This window comes from Dreissena polymorpha, chromosome 2 (genome assembly GCF_020536995.1).
Source record: "Dreissena polymorpha isolate Duluth1 chromosome 2, UMN_Dpol_1.0, whole genome shotgun sequence".
In the NCBI taxonomy this organism is placed as follows: Eukaryota; Metazoa; Mollusca; class Bivalvia; order Myida; family Dreissenidae; genus Dreissena; species Dreissena polymorpha.
Genome location: NC_068356.1, coordinates 134,983,186 through 135,004,348, shown reverse-complemented (window position 1 = coordinate 135,004,348; position 21,163 = coordinate 134,983,186). Strand labels below are relative to the sequence as shown.

Below are 21,163 nucleotides of genomic sequence, written 5' to 3'. Positions count from 1 at the left end.
GACCTGAAAATCAATAGGGGTCATCTGCCAGTCATGATCAATGTACCTATGGAGTTTCATGATCCTAGGCCAAAGCGTTCTTGAGTTATCATCCTGAAACCATTTTACTTTTTCAGGTCACCGTGACCTTGACCTTTGACCTCGTGACCTGAAAATCAATAGGGGTCATCTGCCAGTCATGATCAATGTACCTATCATGATCCAAGGCCTAAGTGTTCTTGAGTTATCATCCGGAAACCATCTGGTGGATGGACATACGGACATACTGACTGACATGAGCAAAACAATATACCCCCTCTTCTTTGAAGGGGGGCATAAGAATTCAAATGGTTTTAATATAGATTTCATTTACCAAGTGATCTAGTAATCAATCCTGCCTGACCCAGTTTAGTTCTAGGCCAAGACATCATAGGAGCAAACATAAGTAGCAAGTTTCTTGAAGTTTCCTTAAGAAATGTGACCTCTGGAGTGTTAACAATGCAAATTTTGAAGAAAGACAACACACAATGAACAGCAGCAAAAAGGCGATCAAAAATGCTCACAACAAGCAAGTTTTGCTCAGGTGAGCTGAAAATGTAATGCTTCAAAGGGTGTTTATTAGAGTATACACGGGACTCACGTGTAAGCTTCATAATCCCCACTGGTAATGGCCGCAATCAGCTGCTCTGTGAGTTTGATGACCTCCTGCTTCCTGCCTGCAACACCAACAAAGCAACGAATGCATCTTCTGTTTCCATGACAACTGATTATATTTACCTTAGCAACAGTAAGATCAACACTTAAATAATAGTTGGTGTTTGAGATTATATGAATAATGTTCATGGCTGCAATCCTGAAATCTGCGTTGAAAGTTACCCAAGCAACCCTGAAATCAAGGTTTAAAATTACTGAGATTTAATTTAGTTACCATAGCCACCTTGAGATAAAAGTGGAAAGTTACCTTAGCAACCATGATTTGATAGTTGATCTTACAATGGTAAAAATAAGGTAACAAATTAAAGATAGTAAGGAAACACAAAGAAATAGTTTTAAGTTATCTTAGCAACCCTGAGAATGCAGTGAAAGGTTCCATGGCAATCGTTATTACATTTAAATTTAACCTAGCAACTACATGGTAAAATACTATGGTCTATGCCTTTCTAATAGTTGTATTTACCATTTCATCTCCAAAATCAAAGCTGAATCCATATGTTTACCCAAAGATAACAGTATAACAGTAAACTGATCAACAAAAAGAAAAATCCCTGACCAAATTGTTGGAAGAACTCTGAGAACAATATTTCAAATTACTAAGACAATAGTGGACAGTTACCTCAGCAAACATGTTTACAGTTGAAAATTACTTAAGGAAGCCTGAGTCAAAACTGAAGTGAAGGTAATAAAAGGTACCCCTAATAACATTTTTAAGATACCATACCATCCAAGACTACATTTAATCAATATAAATGGTTGTTTAAATATATAAACATTTGGACTGCTTAACAAAATATAAATGGTTGGGCTATGTTTTAACACACACAGGTTGTTCAACTGTCTTTCAGAGACATTCATTTTTAGTCCAATTTTGGTCTCAAACAATTCGTTCCTATTTGCTGTAAGAAGTAAAATTGCAAAACATACAAAAACATTTCCTATTGACTATCTGAGTAAAAATCAGAAATATTTACCATCATAAGCCATTCTTGATTATTTTATCACAAATCAAACACAAAAGCAACCCCTTATGGAGAGATAAAACTTGTATTCTGCGCCAGCCTCAATTAAAGCAAGAGTGTGGTAAAAAATAATCTCAAGTTAATCAGGCGAAATTGATGGTCATACACATCAACCCTAAATGTAAAGATAACATTTTGTTCCTCTACTTAGTTTTGAATTAGTACATGTCAATGTGTCTTAATTAAAAAATTAATTAATTAAGTCCCCTTTAACTTGGGTTGTTTAAAAGTTAATCCTCGCTTATAATGGATTTAAAAAAAAGAAGTCATTCTTAAGACCTAATTTTTATTAAGTTTTCATATCTGTGTTATTTATTTATTCAACCAAAAGATTGACATATGTTTTAGAGAGTGTAGTACATACATAATGGTTTCTATAATAACAACCAATGTGCTCAATAATTAATTATAAAGTAATGACTTCTTGTTCAATCAATTCAATGATTTAATCTTGCTTATCACATTGTTGAAATTAAGATAATTGTGTAACGGTTTCAAACCAAGACTTTCAAACAAGAATGCATAGCTATATCATTAAAGGACTTCAAAGTTTCAGTTCAAATGTACTCCTTTAATTAGAAAGCTGTTGAACCTTGATCACTAAATGGAATAAACACAAACATATGGTTTATAGGTTACAATTTTGTCAATCAATATAATTTATGCATGTACAGATACAAATCAATATAAATTCAGGTTTTTAAATTTCCTAATAAAAAATTACAACAAGAGATGTGTTTGTCAGAAACACAATGCCCACTAATGCACCGCTTTTTTGGACCTTTGACCTTGAAGGATGACCTTTACCTTTCACCACTCAAAATGTGCAGCTCCATGAGATACACATGCATGCCAAATATAAAGTTGCTATGTTCAATATTTCAAAAGTTATTGCAAAACTTAAGTGTAATATTAATTTTTTTGTGTTTTTTTTTACCTTTGACCTTGAAGGATGTTCTTGACCTTTCACCACTCAAAATGTGCAGCTCAATGAGATACACATGCATGCCAAATATGAAGTTGCTATGTTAAATATTTCAAAAGTTATTGCAAACCTTTACTGTAATATTAAAGTTTTGGGACAGAATGACAGACAGACAGGCCAAAAACAATATACCCCCGATCTATCGATCCAGGGGCATAAAAAAGGGTTATGTTTCATACCAATTTCAAACTAAACTTTAATTATAAACAAAACCTTAGTAGTTTATATTCTAAAATGCGCCTAAATACATATGACTCGTATGTCTACATATCACATATTTATTTGCATGGGCCATGCTCTGTGAAAAAGGATTTAATGCATGTGCGTAAAGTGTTGTCCCAGATTAACCTGTGATGTCCTCACAGGCTAATCAGGGGCAACACTTTCCGCTTTAATATTTTTTTGTTTATAGAAAGTCTCTTCTTAGCAAAAATCAAGTTTAGGCGGAAAGTGTGGCCCCTGATTAGCATGTGCGGACTGCACAGCACAGGCTTATCTGGGACGACACTTTACGCACATGAATCACACGCCCTTTTCACAGAGCACGCCCCATTTATAGCATATAACAGTATGCGAAAAACATAATCACAACATTGGTGTTCATTCTTATATTCATAATGTTCTTTAAAAAAAAGTTAAACATGTTATTCATGCCTAAAAAAGCATTCAAATTTAGCCTTTTACCAGTCAGCACATAAGCACAAAATAAATCAAGAGATGGGCACAAAACTATAGTATTGGATAGTGAAAAATTAAACATATACACTAGTTCTGCATTCATCCCTCAATAAACATGAAACCAAATACACTGGTTGGCAAGCAACAATAGCAATCCTCATGCAAGAAGTTCAACTACTAAAACAACAACAACAACCAACTTTATGCAAATCTCTATGGCAGGATCTTGATAAAAGCAATTTTATTTTTGTTACCAAATCCTGGACATATTATAAGCCTTTGTTTATAAATGCATAACATAAATTTCAACTAATGCGTAATAATTTTGTATCCAATACAATTGTTTCATTATCAGTGCCTGAATTATGAGCCACTTCACAATGTAGCACCTGAATTATGATCTACCTTACAATGAAGCACCTGCATTATGAGCCACTTTACAATGTAGCACCTGAATTATGAGCCAACTTACAATGTAGCACCTGAATTATGAGCCACCTTACAATGTAACACCTAAATGATGAGCCACTTAACAATGTAGCACCTGAATTATGAGTCTCTTAACAATGTAGCACCTGAATTATGAGTATTTTAACAATGTAGCACCTGAATTATGAGTATCTATACAATGTAGCACCTGAATTATGAGTATCTTAACAATGTAGCACCTGAATTATGAGCCACTTAACAATGTAGCACCTAAATTATGAGCTGCGTAACAATGTAGCACCTGAATTATGAGCCAAATTACGATGTAACACCAGAATGATGAGCCACTTAAAAATGTAACACCTGAATTATGAGCCACTTAACAATGTAGCACCTGAATTATGAGCCACCTTACAAAGTAGCACTTGAATTGTGTGCCACCTTACAATGTAACACCTGAATGATGAGCCACTTAACAATGTAGCACCTGAATTATGAGTCTCTTAACAATGTAGCACCTGAATTATGAGTATCTTAACAATGTAGCACCTGAATTATGAGTCTCTTAACAATGTAGCCCCTGAATTATGAGCAACTTCACAATGTAGCGCCTGAATTATGGGATATTTCACTACATAGTACATAAATTATGTGCCACTTCATTATATACCACCTAAATTATGAGCCACTTTATTTTAGAGCACCTGAATTTGAAATCCATTTTACAATGAAGCACCTGAATTATCGGTAACTTTATTAAATATTGCATAAATTATGAGCCTCTTTATAATACACCACAGGAATTATGAGCCACTTTATTATATTCCACCTGAATTGTGAGCCTATTCATTATATACCACCTGAATTATGAGCCTCTTCATTATATACCACCTGAATTATGAGCCTCTTCATTATATACCACCTGAATTATGAGCCTCTTCATTATATACCACCTGAATTATGAGCCTCTTCATTATATACCACCTGAATTAGGAGTCTCTACTTTATATACCACCTGAATTTGAGCCACTTTATTAGAGAGCACCTAAATTATGAGCTTCTTCATTATATACCACCTGAATTATGAGCTACTTTATTATATAGCACTTGAATATTGTGCCACTTCACTAAATAGCACCTAAAATATGGGTCACTTCACTAAATAGAGCCTGAATTATGTACCACTTCACTAAATAGAGCCAAATTATGTTATGTCACTAAATAGCAACACTGTACAACACAGATGACAACGAAAATGAATGAGATTAAAGCATGCATTCAGACAGAATGGAAATTTAGGTATTTATCAACAAAGACTGAAATCATAGACCATTTTTCCAAAAGGCACTTGTTCACAGCTTCTTATGTTCACAACCATTTTAATAAACTGCTGCGCCATGAGCGCATGATACGCCCGTCGTTCGCCAATGAAGTAGTAAGGTAATAAATAACCCTTTGAATCATTTTTTTACTTCAGTTTATTTAATGAAATCACGAAATTTTGACGAACAAAGTCGCATAACTCTGGAACGACAATTCAGAATTCCGTCAAAAATGAAAGGGGATCAGGGTTTATGAATATTAAGATTGTGTTAAAATTTGAAAAAAATCCATCGAAGGATATTTGAGCTACGGTAGGACATTCAATGAAATCACGAAATTTTGACGAACAAAGTCCCATAACTCTGGAACGACAATTCAGAATTCCGTCAAAAACGAAAGGGGATCAGGGTTTATCAATATTAAGATTGTGTTGAAATTTGAAAAAAATCCATCGAAGGATATTTGAGCTACAGTAGGACATTCAATGAAATCACGAAATTTTGACGAACAAAGTCCCATAACTCTGGAACGACAATTCAGAATTCCGTCAAAAACGAAAGGGGATCAGGGTTTATCAATATTAAGATTGTGTTAAAATTTGAAGAAAATCTGTCAAAGGATATTTGACGTAGCGTACGACATTAACAGACGGACGGACGGACGGACGGACAGACGGACGGACAGACGGACGGACAGACGGACGGACAGACGGACGGACAGACGGACGCGGGGTATACCATAATACGTCCCGTCATAGACGGGCGTATAAAAATGGGGATAAAAAATCACACAACCAAAGGCTTTTTGTTTTTTTTTCATGAATAATCACAGTATTATGCAATCATGAAAGATCGGTAGATTTGAATTCAGTGGTATCAAAAACAGCTTAGAGAAAAAGAAATCTGAAGAACATTCGTCCTTAAATTATTTGTTAAGTCATTTTATTTATTTCAAACAAAGCTGGATATTTTTTTGTAGGCGACTGGAAAATGAAACATGTAAGAAGTAATACTTTGAAACTGACGATAGTAACAGATGAATCATCATAAATCATTCGTGAATATGTCTAGTAACAATTCTGCCAAAAACAGTGATGTACCAAAAACACGAGCGATGGTGACCCAAAGAGCTTTATGAGAGGATAGGGTACTTACAACTAGAGCTCGAGTCTGCAATCTCGTTCAGTTGTAAGCTTGTCAGAGTGATTGCCCCTGTTGTGAAGAAAAACTGCTCATGCAAACAAACATCTACGCTTGAAACATACGCTAGAATTTACACAAGTTAAACTAAAAACATACTCTAGTAATTACTCAAGTTGCGAGTCTTTTACAAGTGTGGCCAATACCAAATTATGAAGAATTCCTTTGAAAGCAAAATGGTTCTCACAGCATATGTGCACAGACAGCTGATAAGCCCCTCATGCATTCACTGGACAGATTTAAATTCCTATTTATGCAATTTATGTAATTACAGAAAACAAAGAGCAGCATTTGCCTGCTATAATATGTGTAATGAGACTAATGTTACTAGAAATTTCAAATTAGTATTCAGTATAATCAAACACAAAACTGTTATGGAATGTTCAAATTTTGTTTACTATACAAAAAGCTATCTTGCAATTGCTTGTCCAGGTAATTCAGCTTCCATACATTCTTTGAAATGTATGTTATTAATGCACAGAATGCATTTTATTATTATTTATTTATTACCATCATTAATTTGTAATGAGCATACATTTATTTTTGTAAAAATTAACCGTCAGTAATTAATTTTTTTTAATTTACTTCATAATTACTACAAAGACATCAAACTAAGGCCACTCGAATGAAACGAAGCCATCAACAAAATTCAGGTTCAACAAATGCACTCAGATTTATACAACGTATACAAACAAATATTGAAAAGAACATAATGTGACACACTCTTTATTTCAATTAAGCAAGAGAACTTGAGCAGGCCCTTGGCGCTTACCTGAATATATCAAACAATGCCTCAGACTTTTGAAATAACCTGTTTAATCATTAAATTACTCAAAATATGTTTAAACTAAGAACTTTATGTTTATATTTATATATTTTTCTATAATCTATTCCAATCAGTTTCTGACAAGAGTGTAAGAGATCAGTCTTATTAATGCGTTAAAGAAGAACTATCCTGATTACTGTTATATGCCTTGTTAAACTGAGGGTATTTTATGGAAGATAAATACATAAACATTCAGCACTTAGGGAATGAGTCGCACATAAAGCAGGATTTTACATAGATTATCAACATTTTGCAAATATAATACTTCTAACCATAACTTAATCATATGTGTAAAACTTTTCAAATTGATTTTTTCAACACAACAGCCAACATTAATAAAACAAGGGCTGTTTGTAAAACATGCATGCCCCCCATATGGGCTCTCCGTTGTAGTGACAGCCATTGTGTGAATATGTTTTTTGTCACTGTGACCTTGACCTTTGACCTAGTGACCTGAAAATCAATAGGGGGTCATCTGCGAGTCATGATCAATGTGCCTATGCAGTTTCATGATCCTAGCCATAAGCGTTCTTGAGTAATCATCTGGACACCATGACTATTTCTGGTCACTGTGACCTTGACCTTTGACCTAGTGACCTGAAAATCAATAGGGGTCATCTGCGAGTCATGATCAATCTACCTACCAAGTTTCATGATCCTAGGGATAAGCGTTCTTCAGTTATCATCCAGAAACCATTTTACCATTTCGGGTCACTGTGAACTTGACCTTTGACCTAGTGACCTCAAAATCGATAGGGGTCATCTGCGAGTCATGATCAATGTTCCTATTAAGTTTCATGATCCTAGGCATAAGCGTTCTTGAGTTATCATCCGGAAACCATTTTACTATTTCGGGTCACCATGACCTTGACCTTTGACCTAGTGACCTCAAAATCAATAGGGGTCATCTGCAAGTCATGATCAATGTACTTATGAAGTTTCATGATCGTAGCCATTAGCGTTCTTGAGTATTCATCCGGTAACCATTTTACTATTTCGAGTCACCGTTACCTTGACCTTTGACCTAGTGACCTGAAAATCAATAGGGGTCATCTGCGAGCCGTGATCAATGTACCTATGAAGTTTCATGATCCTAGGCATAAGCATTCTTGAGTTATCATCCGGAAACCATTTTACTATTTCGGGTCACTGTCACCTTGACCTTTGACCTAGTGACCTGAAAAACAATAGGGGTCATCTGCCAGCCATTATCAATCTACCTAAGAAGTTTCATGATCCTAGGCATAAGCGTTCTTGAGTTATCATCTGGAAAACATTTTACTATTTCAGGTCAGTGTGACCTTGACCTTTGACCTAGTGACCTCAAAATCAATAGGAGTCATCTGCGAGTCATGATCAATCTACCTATCAAGTTTCATGATCCTAGGCCTTAGCGTTCTTGAGTTATCATCCGGAAACCATTTTACTATTTCGGGTCACCGTGACCTTGACCTTTGACCTAGTGACCTCAAAATCAATAGGGGTCATCTGCGAGTCATGATCAATGTACCTATGAAGTTTCATGATCCTAGGCCCAAGCTTTCTTGAGTTATCATTCGGAAACCACCTGGAGGACGGCCCGACAGACCGACATGTGCAAAGCAATATACCCCCTCTTCTTCGAAGGGGGGCATAAAAATAAGCATTATAGCAGACATTTATTAATCACAATTTAACTCGATTTTGGCAGACATGTTTTAAGAATTTTACTGGACTTTAATCACAATCATTTGAATACTTTACCAGACATCAATCAAGCAATTTACCAGACATTCATAAACAAATTGAAAGTGTCTTTACCAGAAATTTATTTCAACGTACTTTACATTTTATCAAACATTAAAGAAAGCATTTATAAACATTAATAAGTGTGTTCAAAACAAGATGCGTTTGTGAAACACAATGTCCCCCTATATGACGTTTGACTTTGAAGGATGACCTTGACCTTCTGAAGGATGACCTTGACCTTTCACCACTCAAAATGTGCAGCTCCATGAGATACACATGCATGCCAAATATCAAGTTGCCATCTTCAATATTGCAAAAGTATTCATAAAAAAGCGATTTGGGCCACATATTTGACCTCTGGCCTTGAAGGATGACCTTGACCTTTCACCACTCAAAATGTGCAGCTCCATGAGATGCACATGCATGCCAAATATCAAGTTGCTATCTTCAATATTGCAAAAGTATTTATAAAATAAGCGATTTGGGCCACATATATTTGACCTCTGACCTTGAAGGATGACCTTGACCTTGACCTTTCACCACTCAAAATGTGCAGCTCCATGAGATACACATGCATGCCAAATATCAAGTTGCCATCTTCAATATTGCAAAAGTATTTATAAAATGAGCGATTTTGGCCATATATATTTGACCTCTGACCTTGAGGGATGACCTTGACCTTTCACCACTCAAAATGTGCAGCTCCATGAGATACACATGCATGCCAAATATCAAGTTGCTATCTTCAATATTGCAAAAGTATTCATAAAATGAACGATTTTGGCCATATATATTTGACCTCTGACCTTGAGGGATGACCTTGACCTTTCACCACTCAAAATGTGCAGCTCCATGAGATACACATGCATGCCAAATATGAAGTTGCTATCTTTAATATAGCAAAAGTTATTGCAAAATGTTAAAGTTGGCGCAAACAGAGAGACCAACAGACAGACCAACAGACAGGGAAAACACAATATGTCCCCCACTACTATAGTGGGGGACATAAAAAAACCTAAGACATTTATCAGCATGTTCAGTATTTCACTGAACATTTATAAGAGTATTCAAACCCAGCAACAGACATTCATCAGTGTGTTCAGCATTGCCACACAAATAAATAATTGAGTTCAGCATGACATTAATCTGTGTATTCATAATTACCACACAAATTAATCATTGTGTTCAGTACTGCAACACACATTAATCATTGTGTTAAGTAAAACCATATATCTTAATTATTATGTTCAGCATTGTCAGAGGCTTTAATCGTTGTGTTCAGTATTGCCACAAACATTAACCTGTGAGCGCAATATTACCACAGACATTAATCAGTGTGTTCACTATTGCCGCAAATATTAATGATTTTGTTCAGTATTACCACAGACACAAATCGTTGTGTTCAGTGTTGCCAGAGACATTAATCATTTTGTTCAGTTTAGCAACATACATTAAACTTGTGTTCAGTATACCCACATATATAAATCTTTGTGTTCAGTATTGCCACAGACATTAATCACATATATTAATTACTCTGTTCAGTAGTGCCAGAGACATTAAACTTGTGTTCAGTATTGACAGAGACATTGCTCATTGTGCTCAGTATTACCACAGGCATTAATTGTTGTGTTCAGCATTGTTTGAAACAGTATTCACTGTGTTCAGTATTACGACATACATTAATCATTGTGTTTAGTATTGCCACATACATTAATCATTGTGTTCAGTATTACCAGAGACATTATCATTGTGTTCAGTATTACCATATACATTAATCATTGTGTTCAGTATTACCACATACATTAATTATTGTGTTCAGTATTACAACAGACGTAAATCATTGTGTTTAGTATTGCCATATGCATTAATCATCGTGTTCAGTATTGTCACAGACATTAATCATTATGTTCAGTATTACCAGATACATTATCATTGTGTTCAGTATTACCATATACATTAATCATTGTGTTCAGTATTACCACATACATTTATCATTGTGTTCAGTATTACCACAGACATAAATCATTGTGTTTAGTACTGCCATATACATTAATAATCGTGTTCAGTATTGTCACAGACATTAATCAACATGTTCAGAATTGCCACATACATTAATCAATGGGTTCAGTATAACCGCATACATTAATCATTGTGATCAGTATTGCCATATACATTAATCAGTGTGTTCAGTATTACCACAAAAAGAAATCAGTATGTTCAAATTTTGGCACAGACATTAATCATTGTGTTCAGTATTACCACAAACATTAATCATTGTGTTCAGTATTACCACATACATTTATCATTGTGTTCAGTATAACCAGATAATTATTTATTTTGTTCAGTATTGCCTCATACATTAATCATTGTGTTCAGTATTACCACATACATCAATAATTGTGTTCAGTATTGCCACAGACATTAATCAATGTGTTCAATTTAAACACAGAAATTAATCGTTGAGGTTAGTATTGCCACAGACATTAATCAGTGTGTTCATTATTACCACAACAAGTAATCAGTATGTTCAAATTTTGGCACAGACATTAATAATTGTGTTCAGTATTACCACACACATAAATCATTGTGTTCAGTATTACCACAGACATAAATCATTGTGTTCATTATAACCACATACTTTTTTTATTTTGTTCAGTATTGCCACATACATTAATCATTGTGTTCAGTATTACCACATACATCAATAATTGTGTTCAGTAATTCCACAGACATTAATCAATGTGTTCAGTTTAAACACAGACATCAATCATTGAGGTCAGTATTGCCACATACATTAATCAGTGTGTTCAGTATTACCACAACAAGTAATCAGTATGTTCAAATTTTGGCACATACATTAATCATTGTGTTCAGTATTATGACATACATTAATCATGGTGCTCAGTATTGTCACAGACATTAATCATCAATTTCAGTATTGCCACAGACTTAAATCAATGTGTTCAGTATTACCACATACATTAATAATTGTGTTCAGTATTGCCACAAACATCAATCATTGTGATCAGTATTACCACAGATATTAATCATTGTGCTCAGTATTGCCACATACATTAATCATTGTGTTCAGTATTACCACATACATTAATAATTGCGTTCAGTATTGCCACAGACATTAATCATTGTGTTCAGTATGACCACAGACATAAAACAGCATGCTTAGTATTGTCACATACATTAATCATCACATTCAGAAATGCCACAGACATTCATCAATGTGTTCAGTATATACATACATTTATCATTGTGTTCAGAATTGCCACAGACATTCACCATTGTGTTCAGTATAGCCAGACATTAATCATTGTGCTCAGTATTGCCACAGACATTAATAATTGTGTTCAGTATTGCCACAGACATGAATCATTGTGTTCAGTATTGCCACATACATTAATCATTGTGCTCAGTATTGCCACAGACATTAATCATTGTTTCATTTCACCACCCAGATATTTACATGTTACCCATTACAGCTTACACTTATTCTGTTTATTTTTTTTAAAATGTAATTGCAGCAATTAATCACCTCATTTTAATACTAATTACAAATATTAACAACTAAATATATGATTGCATTTTCTCAGCATTAATCCGCATCAAAACATGCTGTTAGTAATATCAAACATAACTGACCTTATGAGCTGTAAGGACATTATATAACACATTTCAGTCTTTCTCTGGGAAAGTGTCATGGCTGATTAGCATGTGAAGTCTGCGTAGGCTTATCAGGGACTTCTTTATAGTATTTTTTTGTTTAAAGGAAGTCACGGATTAGCAATAATTCAGTTTAGGCGGAAAAAGTTGTAATAATAGAGCCTTGCAGACTGCACAGGCTAGTCGAACACAACACTATACAAACATGCATTAAGCTCCGTTTTCACAGAGCACCAGTAAATTTTTCATTTTGAGGAGACATTTAAGACAATATTGTGCTTATGTAAATGATTATCTGAAATATCGGATAAGCATGTGCTCACGAAGCAAAACAATTGTGGTTATGAACAAAAAACATAATGCACGTTGCACATACCACACAGGTATAAATACATAATATATTGTTCACAAAAGGATATCTTTTTGCACATAGAAACTTAAACTATGTTTTCAAAACATAGTGTAATTTTATAACCACACATTGTAATGTATTTTTCGAAATGTATGCATTTCGGAAGCTTTTTTTCTCCATATTTTTTTTGTAGGTATTTTCTTTTATTTAATGTTAATTTAATACCTTTATAATTGTCATGTTTTAATGTTCTTTGCGAATATATCAACACTTTGGCAGGTATATCGTAACAACAGTTAATTTAAAATCTTGAGGAATTTCTATGCCTTGGTCAAAAGAAGATCTGTGGATTTATTTGCTGGAAAAAGTTCAAAGCCTTTTGAAAGTTGAAAAACCTTGGGCAACACAAAGCTTTACGGTTTCAGAAGATTTACTGAGCTGGGAAATGGAAAAGCAGCCATATTTAAAGTGGCACAAGACGGGTTGTCTTAACATTCCACCTTCTTCAAATGGGGGGGGGGGCATAAACAGAAATTATTATGAGGTAAGTGTAATTTTTACTTGTCACACAGATGGTAAAAATACAATGCAAGTTTGAATGTTGTAAACTGCTGGAGCAAATTTTTGTGGCTACTAAAGACATACACACAGATCTAGTGTACCAACATTTACTTTGATGGGTATATTAACATAAAGCAACCTTAGACAACATGAATCAAAAGCCATGGTGAGTGTTTTTTGTTCTAAGCTGAACTCATCCACACTATCCAAATATTCTTTTCATCCCTCAATTTATGTCCTTATTGAGAGTGATTAACATTTGAGGATAGTTTCAGGAAAATCTTAAAACTGCACAAGTGATATAAAATCATCATGAAAATACAGGCCCAAAAATTAATATACAAGTGTGACCTTGCGCATTGACTATTGACCTCCCAGCAAATCTTTGACCTTAAGCCAGCATCATTGACTCATGCTTCCAGCACACTTCTCAGTGACCTTAACATTTGAGCAAATTTAAAAAAAAAACTTTAAAATGTATTGAAGAAGAAATGAGACGGAAACAATGCAACAGGCAGATGAAGAGCATTCCTATAAACCCACTTCATGTTTTGCTGCTGCAGATGTAAAACAAAATGGTTGCCCATATTTTGGCAAAAGTTCATATATATGCACTTTAAAGATATTGTAACTACTCTATTTCTTTGTAAAAACAAATGCAATGCAAACTTTGAGTACATAATAATTTGAATATCAAAGCTTTACAATATAGAAAAAAGAAATAATTTTGATGTTAAAAATTTATGGTAAATGTTAAATATGTTGTTTTTGGGATTGCCCAAAACCAGAATTTGTATTATCTTTAAGTAATGTAGGTGTATAACTATACAATAACAGCACTTAGAACCCAATCAATTATTCTGCAGTAACATATTATCAGCAATCTTGAATATTCTAATAGCCTTTCTATAGTAATAGAACACATGCCACATGCCAAGACCGAGCTTAAATAGCATGCAAGTCTATATTTTAAATCCATGCACAAAAGAAAAGAAAAAAAAATTGAAAGAACAACTAGTTTTGTGTGAACATTACAATATACTTGTTAATGCCTATATCCAAACAAGAAACCGTCGGAGACGGGTGATGCTCCCCAAAGGTTTTTTTTGTCACAATATTGCACTATATATTCAGATAAAAGGAAACGTCTTGAGGGGCATAACTTTAGACAAAATAATACGATGGATGGTTTAGCAACTTAAAAATTTCAAAGGGCCATAATGCTCTAAATAAAAAATCTAACCAGAACCCACAAATAACATGCGCATCTCCTCAAGGTAGCTAAGCTTCCCATAAAGCTTCATTGAATTCCAGTCAGTAGTTGGGGAGAAATAGCCCAGACAAGAATTGCACTATATGTAGTTTATAGAAAATTTCAAAGGTCCATAACTCTGTGAAAAATCATCCGACCATAACCAGCTGATAATATGCGCATCTCTTGTTGGTAATGAAGCTTCCCATAAAGTTTCATTAAATTCCCGTAATAAGTTACTGAGAAATAGCTCGGACAAGAATTGCACTATATGTACAATGGAAAATTTCAAAGGGCCATAACTCTGTGAACAAAAAAACGTCGGAGACGGGTGATGCTCCCCAAAGTGTTTTTTTGTCACAATATTGCACTATATATTCAGATAAAAGGAAACGTCTTGAGGGTACAGCAGTTGGGGGGACAATAATTTTTTTATAGAAAAATTCAAAGGGTCATGACTCTGTGAAAAATCATCCGACCAGAACCCGCTGATAATATGCACATCTCCTCTTGGTAGTGAAGCTTCCCATAAAGTTTCATTGAATTCCAGTCATTAGTTGCTGAGAAATAGCCCGGACAAGAATTTTTTTATAGAAAATTTCAAAGGGCCATAACTCTGTGAAAAATCATCCGACCAGAACCTGCTGATAATATGCACATCTCCTCTTGGTAGTGAAGCTTCCCATAAAGTTTCGTTGAACTCCAGTCATTAGTTGCTGAGAAATAGCCCGGACAAGAATTGCACTTTATGTACAGTTAATGGAAAATTTCAAAGGGCCATAACTCTGTGAAAAATCATTCGACCAGAACCCGCTGATAATATGCACATCTCCTCTTGGTAATGAAACTTCCCATAACTTAGTTTCATTGAATTCTGGTCATTAGTTGCTGAGAAATAGCCCGGATAAAAATTGCACTATATGTACAGTTAATGGAAAATTTCAAAGGGCCATAACTCTGTGAAAAATCATCCGACCAGAACCCGCTGATAATATGCACATCTCCTCTTGGTAAAGAAGCTTCCCATAAAGTTTCATTGAATTCCAGTCATTAGTTGCTGAGAAATAGCCCGGACAAAAATTGTGCACGGACGGACACACAGATGGACAGACGAAGCAGCTACTATATGCTCCCTCAAAATAAATTTTGGGGGAGCATAAAAGAAAACACTGAGAATGTTCCTACAAAATGTTAATCATAAAGTATTAAACTCACGTGTACTCTTTTAATTGAAACAAAGCTTTTGCCATTTAGAGACCTTTTTGATGCATATTTTGCTTTGAAAGCAACATCATTGAATGGTTTTTCCAAATGAAAGAACTACAAGATTCAAAATGCAATGTTAAATGGCATAAGCTAGTGTGTATTTTATATTGTGTTCAGCTTAAATATAACAGTAAATGAATTTAACAAATCTATGACATATTGTTGCCAATGCTCTACACATTCTTTGTTTGTTTTACCAATTTGTAATAAAATAAATGCTTTTTTTCTATATCATTATGCAAATAAGACTTCAACATTTAGACATTACTTTTACTTTGATTACCATATAAACACACTCAAACAATACAGGGTAAACAGAAAGCTCATGCAAGGAATTAAAAACATCAAAAATTGAGAAAGGAAACAAAATATAAGGGCTAGAGTAATCAACAAAAAAGGGAAAGCAGTACACCATTTATTAAGACTATAAAGAGCGCCAATATGATAAACTGGCCACTTTTTTATACTCACTGTCTAATTCTGATTTTCCTGATTGAAGAGTGGCCGAAAACGGAGACAATTTTAGTATGGCATAACAATGTTCATTTGAGGCACAAGCAAATGCATAATAATCATAATCAAGTCCCGCACGATGCATAATTATAACATTCTTCCAACTGTCTGTGCGCAGAATGAACCCTCAGGAGTCAACATTTACCCTTGGCATGCTAAGAAATTTGTCGTCTGCTAAAATGTTGTCTGCTGAATTTCTAAAATAAGCATTTCCTTTAAAAAAAAATCAAAGAATACTATCAGATTGCAAACAGTTTGGATTCTGATGAGACGCCACATTTTGTGGCGTCTCATCTGGATCCAAACTGTTTTCAAAGGCCTTCGAAATTGTACCAGCACTGAAAGAGTTAATGACACTAATTCAATCAAAAATACCGACCACCATACTACTTGACAGCAATAAACCATAATTCTGCAAGAGCAGAAAAGCTGTATCTCACAGTTTCCAATCCTCAGGTACTTTTGGGTCATTTTCAACAAATGGTACGGTTTCATTCTGCGCATAGAAATTCATACAAAGTGAGTAATTGGAATGAACGAGCCAGCATTTTGCAGGCATGTCAACAATAAATACTTAACATTGATTGGTCCGTTTGATAGCTTTTTCACTGAAAAGAACCAATTGGCATACAGATTAACCCTTTGCATGCTGGGAAATTTGTCGTCTGCTAAAATGTCGTCTGCTCAATTTCTAAAATAAGCATTTTCTTCCAAAAATGTTCAAAGAATACTATCAGAATAGCAAACAGTTTGGATCCTGATGAGACGTCACGTTCTGTGGCGTCTGATCAGGATCAAAACTGTTTGCAAAGGCCTTTAAAATTCGATTCCAGCGCTAAAAGGGTTACCATGCAGGGTACATTACCAGTTTGCCACTCATTTGGATGCCATTAATTTTATGCAAAAAATCAAGTCAATTAAGCAGATTGCCAACTTGAGCATCAAAAATTATTGCTGTGTTTAAATTTTTGAAATGCCATGACTATTCTCAATTCCTGCCAAGTTCCAAAGTTTTCACTTCCTGTCTCACTGATTTATTCAACATTAATCGATTTCTGTGGGTATACCATTTATTTCTATATGAACGAATTGAATTTAACTTCTCACCACTAGTAGTATATAAGAAACATCAACTGACATTAGTCAATATTTAGGATATCAGCAGGGGTTTACTTAAGGATCTTACTTCTACTTGTACAGAGGGCAAGTTACTATCTTTGTGCTTACCATTCAAAATAGGTTACCTTAAAAGTTGATGCTTCTTTAAATGTAAATAAATCTGGAAAAAAGATTTATTTCAAAAAGAAAAAAACAACTATATCGAGTTCAATAATGTTTTTTACATTTACAACAATTAAGCAAGAAACTGGTCTATCTGCAAAAAAATTTAATACCGGATACAATTGTTTCACGCTCAAGTCAGGCAATATGGCTCCACCCTTAGGTCAGGCAATAAGAAATGATGAACAAGAAGTTGTGAACACCAGCTTTCAACTGCATGGCTATCACAAAATGATAATCTGTACCGTTACCACTTAAATACACTCAGGCATACACATCCCATATGAAGTCCGTTGACAGCATTCAGAGCTCAACCCTGGAAGCTCTCATACACAAAACACACATAGCTCACCAATATTAAAACTGCCAAGTCACAGATGGTCTGACGAATATTAACGTTCCCAAATTAGAATCTCAGTAATACCATAATTGTACATTCCAGTTAATAAAGTATCATTTAATAACAGAATATTAATAGTGTTTACATGAATTTTAAACACTTTTTTTCATTTTTTGTCATTTTTCCAATCTGTGAAAATTGGCAGCTTTAAAGCCTCTGTCAACCACAGCGCCTCAGTTCTAATGTAAGCAATTGTTTGAACCAAATGCATTTAATTGTGTTAATATTCAAAAGTGCTTGGTGTGAATTGCGTACCAAGGGGTCAAACATAAATAATGCATCATAGAGCAAGATTTTGATGTCTGAATAATTATGTACTAAAAATAGCATGGTTTTGTTGACATTTTTCAAACAAGTGGTACAGGTTAAGATGATAACAAGCAAATTCGTTGAATTGATATCCCCCGCCAATATGCTTCTGGACACAAAAGTGTTATATTTGACACTTAAAAAAGCATTTTTTTCAAGATACAAAGGGCCATAACTCCATTATTAACAGATGGTGTACCATGCCATTTGGCGTGCATCATCTTCTTATTGATATACATACCCATACCAAGTTTCAATGCAATCCGCCAAAGCACTTCCAAGATATGGCTCCGGACACACAAAAAAAGCATTTTTTCAAGATAAAAAGGGTCATAACTCCGTTGTTATTAGATGGTGTACAATGCCATTTGGCGTGCATCATTCTCTAATCCATATATATACTCATACCAAGTTTCAATGAAATCGGCCAAAGCACTTCCAAGATATGGCTCCGGACGGACGGACGGAAAAACAATATCCCTCCGCCAATGGCGTGGGATAAAAATTGAAAAAAGTTTATTAGCATATGGTTGATATCAACTTTTATCAGAATAAAACATTTATATGAAGGAATATGTACCACCTGTTAGAAAAATTATGTACAAAACTACCCCAACAGTTCCAACATAGATATAAACATTTTGCTAAAACCCAACTGTTGCATCATTCTGGTTAATCCCCAAGGTGTATATATACATAACTGTACACTGAACGTACTATACTTACTCCTTTTAACTGCAGAGGCATCATCAGCTATTGTATGTACAGAAACTTTAGATTGAACAAGAGGTCTGCAGTCAGAGACAGATGACAACCAAACAGGGTCTTGACATAGGATGTTTTGCGAAAAAGCTGACCATAAGGGTTAATCTTATCATATGAGTGTGACTCAGCCACTTTTAATTTCAATAGGGGTCATCTTCTGTCCAAGGCCATTGCATGTGTAAAGTATCAAGCCAATCAGTCACTTTGTTGACGAGTAATTGATCGAGAATGGTGTTCACACTTATTGTGACCGTGCCCTTGACCTTTGACCTAGTGACCCACATTTCAATAGAGGTCATCTACTATCCAAGGCCAACGCACAGGGGATGTATCGAGTCAATCGGTTAATCTGTTGACGAGTTATAGTGCCGAAACGATTTTCACACTTGTTGTGACAGTGACCTTGAACTTTGACCTAGTGACCCCAATTTTAACAGATGCCATCTACTTTCCAATGCCAATGCACATGGGAAGTATCAAGCCAATCAGTCCCTCCATTCACAAGTTTTCAATGGGAAACAATTTTAACTCTTAGTGTGACAGTGACCTTGACCTAGTGACCCCAATTTCAATAGGGGTCATCTACTGGCAAAGGCCAATGCACATGGGAAGTATCAAGCCAAATTGGTCAATCTGATTTTAAGTTATTGATCGGAAACAGTTTTCACTCTTAATGTGACAGTGATCTTGACCTTTACCCTAGTGACCTCAATTTCAATAGGGGTCATCTACTCGCAAAGGCACATGGGAAGTATCAAGCCAATTAGTCAATCCATTCACAATTTATTGACCAGAAATGAACTGGTCTACCGACAATAGGGGTCATCTACTCACAAAGGCACATGGAAAGTATCAAGCCAATTAGTCAATCCATTCACAAGTTATTGACCAGTAATGAACTGGTCTACTGACAGAACAGACCGACAACCAGCAAAAGGGGGGACATAATAATTTCCCAATCTTTATTATTTGATTAATTTTGATGAGGTATCATTGTGATTTTCTTATGTAATGTCTAGATAAAGAGCCTCTGCAAAGATAACTGTTTGAACAGGGCTTATAACATGCCACTGACCTTTATGCATTGATTTAAATACCTTTCCTATTATTATGTCAATTTATGTTGTGGAACCAAGAAAACTCTGTAATTCATAAAAAGTAGCAGATCAATGAACTTGTGAAATGTGTGCACAAACAAAATTTCTCGAAATATTGTGTTCATAATATGTTATAGCATGTTAGGGAACAGCAGAGTGAAAGTATTGTGTCCTATGGAAGCAGTGATCAAAAGTCATAGCTTTTTGCCTTATATTTAACATAAACAATAATTCTATGCCATAATGAGATGCCAAATTTCTTCTTCTTAGTGTCCTCACATAAAACAAGAGCTGTCTCCATAGGATAACATATGCCCCTGATAAATGCTTTGATAGAAGTTATTAGCATTTTTCGAAACCTAAACGCATTTTTCGAAACCTAAACCTGGATCCTAAGTTCAAGGTCAAGGTCACAGGGGTCAAAATGTGTATGAGTATTGAAAGGCCTTGGCCATATACACATGCATACCAAATATGAATATTTCATCTGAAGCAACATAGAAGTCATGAGCATTTTTCGAAACCTAAATGCAAAGTGTGACAGAAAGACAAACAGATGGACAGACAGACGAACGGACAGTGTGATCACTAAATGCCCTCCTTTGGGGGCATAAAAACTACTTTATTTATTTCATTTACTTATTTCAGACCATGACCATGTAAAAAAAAAGCTTAAAAACACATACACGCAAGACAGGCCAACTTTTGCACACACCCCACCCACTTCAATCAACACAGGCCAACTCTTGCACACGCACCCCACCCACTTCAATCAAACAATTGACCCTTTTCCACTCAGAAGCGAAGTG

General features: G+C 35.0%; 1 protein-coding gene across 21 annotated transcripts in view; it reads right to left on the bottom strand.

Moving 5' to 3' along the window:
* LOC127869086 (calcium/calmodulin-dependent protein kinase type II delta chain-like) overlaps positions 1–21,163 on the bottom strand; it is a 211,181-nt gene that overhangs the window by 10,285 nt on the left and 179,733 nt on the right. For 8 of the 21 annotated variants that reach the window (XM_052411379.1, XM_052411382.1, XM_052411385.1 and 5 more), the window contains 4 exons: positions 19,219–19,245; positions 16,461–16,478; positions 6,285–6,341; positions 620–695 (listed from right to left, as the gene is read on the bottom strand). In XM_052411379.1, coding sequence (XP_052267339.1) covers positions 620–695; positions 6,285–6,341; positions 16,461–16,478; positions 19,219–19,245 — 178 coding nt within the window. Of the gene's footprint in view, positions 1–619; positions 696–6,284; positions 6,343–16,460; positions 16,479–17,081; positions 17,111–19,218; positions 19,246–21,163 lie in introns of all 21 variants that reach the window. The other 13 variants (XM_052411396.1, XM_052411399.1, XM_052411401.1 and 10 more) reach the window with 7 other exon arrangements.